The 6,131-nt window shown below is 50.7% G+C and overlaps 1 protein-coding gene across 1 annotated transcript in view; it reads left to right on the top strand.

Moving 5' to 3' along the window:
* Positions 1-342: 342 nt before the first annotated feature.
* FMNL2 (formin-like 2) overlaps positions 343-6,131 on the top strand; it is a gene marked incomplete at its 3' end in the record, with an annotated part of 45,034 nt that continues 39,245 nt past the window's right edge. Inside the window, exon 1 of the mRNA XM_010075649.1 lies at positions 343-420. Within this exon, the coding sequence (XP_010073951.1) occupies positions 343-420 (78 nt within the window). The remainder of the gene's footprint in view (positions 421-6,131) is intronic.

The raw sequence follows: 6,131 nt of genomic DNA, 5'->3' as shown, positions 1-6,131 counted from the left end.
GAGGGGATGCGGTGCACCGCGGGGACCCAGCCGGGGTGGCCGGTGGCTGCTGCGCCGTGTCCTCTCCTCCGGACGGAGATGGCTGTCCCTGGGCTCCGGTCGCTCCCCTCCTGCGTGCCAGCCTGGTCCCAGCCCTGCCCTGCCTGGTGATTCACTGGCGCTTTTGGGGCCAAAGACGACATTTCGAGGGAATGTTTCTGAATAACCCTGTCAACAGGGATTCACATAAAACAATTAAAGCAACCGCAACCGCGTTGCCTTGGTTTGCTCATGGCCAGCTCCGCCGGAGCCCCAGCCCTTTGTGGTCCCTCACGTTTGCTTTCTCTTTCTCTGCAGAATGCGATGAACTTGCCGCCCGACAAAGCCCGGCTGCTGCGGCAGTACGACAACGAGAAGAAGTGGGAGCTCATCTGTGACCAGGTAAGGGTGGTGCAGGGGCTTTGGGCAGAGATCCCGTTCGCTGAGAGCACCAGCTGGGTGTCATCAGCAACGTCCCTGGGCTTGGAAAGGGACCTTGCAGAGGACAAATATTGGAATAGTTTCAAACATTCATTTCTTTGGGCTTGTGCTCGTCGAAGCCTTGCAGGAATAATTCCCTTTTTTGCCACGGAGCAATATTACGGATGCGTAAGAGCATCCAGCGGTGGGTGCTGCTGATTTTGCCCAGCACAGACTCCAAGAGGCTGCCCTGCGATCACCTCACAGTGAGTGCTTGGGCTTTGGTCTGCCTTCACTGGTGTAACGTGAAGGAATGATCTTGATCCAGCGAGCATTTGGCTTTCCACACCACAAGCCATCGTCGCAGCTGGCGATAGCTGTCGCCTTCCAGGACGGGCAAGTGATGCTCCAGCCTGAATCCTCTTCGCCTCCGGAGGCTGAACAACAAGCTCAGATTAAGCAGCACCATATGCTGAGGCATCCTTTGCGCGAGCTCTGCCGTGGCGTGCGGGCTGGGCAGCAATTAGAACAATTAACAGGTTGTCTCTGCCGTGACAAATGAACAGAAACGGCGTTATTTAGAGAAAGGGTAGCGTGCAGAAGGTAGGATGTGGATTGGCGAGCCAACAGCAAAATCAGGTTCTGCCATAAACTTCAAAAGTAGTGCCTGATGGAAATAATTGATCCAGGACTGGGAAAGTAGGATGTTTCCTTGAAATGTGAACACAGCGGTACCGGGATGAGAGTTTGGCAGGAGGCACAGTCATGCTGTGAGGTCAGGAACGTTTTCATAAATAGATTTGTGGGACATTTCCTATTTAGCTATTACAGTGGCAGAACCTGTGATAAAATCCACCCACCGTAAAGAGTTACTTGCTCTTTTCCGTGAGTTTTCTGTGCAGAAAACCTAAAGCACTGAGCTATTTGTGCAGAAAACCTAAAGCACTGAGCTATTTAAAGCTTCAGTTTGGTGAGACACTGCCCAAGTTGCTTAATCTGCTGGAAGGGATTTGTTTCGTGGGTGTTTGCTCAGAGCGCGGACGCTGGGAGCGTGCACCCGGGAGCGTGAGCTGTGTGCTGGAGCCTGCGTGCGCTGTGCAGAAGCAGTTCATCCCAGCCTGGATGGGCAAACTCCCACCTCGGAGCGGACCCACCCTTTGCGACACGCAGCTGCTGCTGATTCACTCCCCAGCTCTCTGGCAAGATAGGAGGGACGAGCAGCTGGAAACACAGGGAAGGAAATCTGCAATCTGGAGTCATGACGGATTTTAATAGCTCCTTGCACAACACAAGGCCACCCCCGGGTTGGGATGAGTCTGCTTCCCATCGCTGGGAGAGCTGGAACCGGCGCTGCCAGGATCCCGGGAGGTGACGGCGTGTCACCCTGCCAGGGTCCGGCCGTCCCACGGGATGTGCAATGAGGGGCTGCGTGCCCGTGGTCTGCCGCAGCTCCCCGGCTGCCCTGGCATTCCCGGCGGGCGCTTGCCAGCTCCTGTGCACGAGAGCAGCGTGGAGGGGGTGTCTGTGAAAGCACCAGAACGCGGCATATGGGGTGTGAAATGTTTATATCTGTCCACATCATTGTGACGCGTGGCTAAAAGTGCTTCCAGGAAGAGATTTCCTACAGAATGGATGTTTTCAGTGTGGATGCGGATTCTGACTGCTGTTTTCCTTTGGTATCACCCATTCCAGCATTTTCACCCGTTTTTGCTTAGTGAAGGACTGAGGATGTAAACCGATGTCGCAGCTTGAGGAAATTAACTTTTACTCTCCTGTACTGCTTTCCAGCTTCTGTCTGAAAGGAAGAAGGGCCCAGAGGTTGATCTTAAATTACATTTTCTAAATAGTCTATAAAGCAGATCATGGCCATTTGTCTGTGAAATAGTTTGAGAATATTAGGGGAGAGAGTTTGGCCCCTAGAAGGAACTCTGACTTTTGCAGAAGTGAGATTAATGAAAGTGGGGAGCTGCCAGTCTCATCATACTGGTAGTAGTAGAGTAGTAGTAGTAGTAGTAATAATCATAATAATAATAATAATAATATCTACTGTAGAGTCAGATTGTGCATCCCCTGTAAGGGTTGCTGGGCTGATTGTGGGGGACTTATTTTTCTGCTCCGTTGTCTATGAACCTTGCAATTCGTCTAAGCATTGCTGCTGGTGTCCTGAAGCTGGTGTCCCCACCTCTCCGGCTTAGCCTACAAGGAGGAGCAGAGCAGGTAGACCTGTTGCCCATCTTGGAGAGGGCCAGCGGTGGTCATCTGCGGGGGTGAGCGCTGGGAAGGATCCAGCCAGGGAAGAGGATTTTGTTTCCTGATGTGGCGAGACACGTCTTTTTGGTGTACTCTGCGCCTCTTTATCCAGCTGCTACCATGGGGTGTTCCAGAGGGGGCACGGAGGGAGAGGGAGGAGGTTGGGGACATCTTCCAAAGTTCTTCGTTGCCCTCTAATGGCAAGTCATGGCAGGGGCATCACCGTGTCCTCACCTTTGGAGGCACTGCAGGTGTGTGTGTATGGGGAATAAAGAATTAAGAGACCAAAGAGGAAAGCTGTGCGATTTACATCCAAAATATCCTCATGGAGGTGTTTGGAGAACTCTCTCCCTTTTCCAGTTGAACTCCAAACGCCAGCAGGTGCTGCAGTGTTGGAGGCTGGTGGCCAGCGAGGAGATCACCAGGATCCTCAGACGGTGATTGAAAAGCGGCACCTCGCCTTGTGCTACCATATGGTGCCATTAACCCTTTTGCAGCAGAGATCTGGATTTTTGGACAACACTCAACCAAGCATCTTCTGTATCTTTAGCTGTTTACAGTTCTGTTTGGAGAGCCTTTGCATAAAAAAAAAAAAAGAATTTTGTATACCAGTGAATCTCCCCTGTTTTGGGTGAAATACAGGCTGGAAAATCCAATAGTTTGTTGAACTCATGAGCATTTGGATGGTAGAGATGCTCATGGCATCATTTATCTGACTTGCTGGCCCTGTGAGAGGTTGCTCACTGAAAATCAGACAGCGAGCGATGGAGCATCGGAGGTGCCCGCAAAGGGGGTCTGAGGCTCAGCATCCCCAGCCTTGGAGGGAGCGTCTGCGGCTCTGCTGCCGCTCAGCCAGGTCTCTTGAAGAAATACTGTTTTTTCAGAAAATTGATAGTGGTGGAAATGGATCCTTCTGCCTCCTAATTTTTTCAGAGATGAATGGTTGGTGTCGTTTCGTTCCATAATAAGACATATAAAGGGACATAAAGCCCCGTCCTGCTGTTACACCCTCCTGGGAGTTCTGTGGGGGTTTCCGACCCTCCTGGACCCCGCGTCGGATGTGCTGTGTGCTTCCCTAAGGTACGCGAATCCTAAGGATGAGACAAGTTAGCGAGGGTAATAATAATAATAATAATAACATATGTCACTAATGCAGAAAATGTCCTGAATGTTTTTGGAAGCAGAAGATCTCTGGAAAAGCCATAATTTCCTGGTTACAGAATTAAAATGTTTTCCAGATTGGGCTGAACAAGAGATGCGTCGAGTTCTTCGTAGGATCCCATGGAAGAGGAAATGCAGAAATCCGGCAGTTCCTCTTTGCTGCTGAAGCCCCCCCAGCCCTCTTTTTTCCGTATCCATCAGGAAAAGAAAGTGCTAATTCTGGGATCGCTGGGCAGAAGCACAGGAGCCGTGTTGTGCTCCTGTTTGAGCTTTTTCCCCGATTTCTCGTAGTTTATTACCCCAAAGGGAGGTGCTGGGGACCAGGACGTCTCATGGCTCTCTGGCTCCTTGCACGAGCTTCTCTGTGTTCTGCCTTAGAGCCTCAGCAATTTTTCAAGTAAGAAGGGGGCTTTTATCCTGGGGAAATGAAGTTCCTGTGCTTCCTAGGTGGCTGACAAAGGCAGGGCTGAGCTCTTGCCGGTCTGTGCCTTTCTCCTTTCAGGGCTGTAGATAGCGTTGGTGCTTATATGAGTCATGTAGAGGAGATAAAATGGGTTTCGTCGGGATTTATTAACTTTGTTGTGCCTGAACAGCCCAGTCCTGCCGCGACTGGGAGGGGAAGCCACCGGGTCCCAGCCGTGATGTCACCCACCGGCTTACGCTTATTGCTCAGCGAAGTCTGGAGACTGAAATGGGGATTTTAAACTTCCCACAGGTGTGGTAAAAACCCCCAGCCTCCTCGTTCAAATAGCATTAAACCCCTCCCCGTATAAATCTGTATTTTCAGAGCAGATTTGGCCAGTGAGCGATCGCAGATTGCCAGAAGCGCAGAGGAGGAGCAGACAGGAAAAAGCGACAATTTTTAACTCGTTATTTACATTATCTAAGGCAAGTGGGTTGGGTGTGAAGAGCAGTGCCCGGGTGCTGGCCAGCCAGCTGTTTGCCTCTGCAAGGAGGTAAAGAAGAGGGACCAGAAGGACCTTGAGGGGACCCTGGGCTGGCCAACCTCCACGGTCACTTCCAGCATTCATGGAAATGTCGGTCTGCAGTCTTCCCCATCCGACGAGCATCAGTTTTTGGGAGGACGATGGCTGTGAGCAGATGGCCGGGGTGTCCTGGAGGCATCGGGGAGCAGCACCAAGCCCCATTCTTCCAGCTTGCAATGTACCAGCCAGTTAAAGTTGGACAAACCCAGGCAGGAACCATAGCCAGGGCAATTTTAAAGGCTAATCCCTCACGGCATTCTAAAGCAGAAAAAAACACTTTAAGGGGCTGTAAAAATATTTCCAGGACTAGTAGATGTTCACCACAAGTGGTTTCTTGGGTGGCTAGTTAGAGCATTGCTGGTGTCTGCTGTGGGTGGGCAATGTCTTCAAAATCCTCCACCCAAAGAGTTCCACTGTACAGGAAGGAGCACCGACTGTTTGAGTGTAGAGATTCTTACATAAAATACGTAATTACAGCTAGGGTTTAAGAAAACAAACAACAATGTATAGTATCTGCATCCCGGACTACTGAGTGTGCTCGTGGAGCCTCTTTAAGTGTTTCAGTTTGGAGACTCCAGTTAGCAAAAGCTCCATCGCTTGCAGATGTAAAGAATAATATCTGGGGATGGCTGTGGAGTGGCATGGTGAAAACACTTCCAGCTTCGTGGGGTTTTGTAGAGAAGGACGTGGTTATTGGGATGCTGTAATGTCTCTGGAGCCAATATAAAACTGTTGAGGGGGAAGATGAGAGACGGCGGTGGCCGCGGAGGTCTGGTGCCGCTGTAGCTCGGTACTGGTCTGCAGTAAAGCCAGATTCTCATTTACAGCAAAGTGGGGTTCTTGTCTCTCTGCCAGCGTGAAGAAATTTTAAAATGGGTTAATGGGTGGAAATTGCTCCTAAATAACTTACATTTATGCCCACTGTAAAGACCCGGTCCCCAGTATCCCGAGGGGCTGTCAGTCTAGAAGTGGGCTGGAAAAAGTGCAAAAAATAAGCCAGCGGTTGTGATATTTTGAATATCGACATCTTATTCTTTTAACTGATTTATTTTATGTGCTTTTATTTATTTTATTATTTTTTTAACATTTCCTTTAAAGTCCCTGTTGGCACCAATAGGTGTTCCTGCTCCTGTTTTCCCTGGAGCTGGATGCGAGAGCTGACCCTCTCGGGATGCAGCTGGTGATCTCTGCTTGTGCTGGTGGAGCTGAGCGATGGAGCCTTGGCACCCCGGAGCCTGGGCACCCTGGAGCTGGGCGATGGAGCCTTGGCACCCCGGAGCCTGAGCACCCCGGAGC

Source organism: Pterocles gutturalis, unplaced genomic scaffold (genome assembly GCF_000699245.1).
Source record: "Pterocles gutturalis isolate BGI_N339 unplaced genomic scaffold, ASM69924v1 scaffold33607, whole genome shotgun sequence".
NCBI classification, from domain to species: domain Eukaryota; kingdom Metazoa; phylum Chordata; class Aves; order Pterocliformes; family Pteroclidae; genus Pterocles; species Pterocles gutturalis.
Note: the sequence above shows the minus strand (reverse complement) of the source record. Positions and strands in the feature narration are given on the sequence as shown.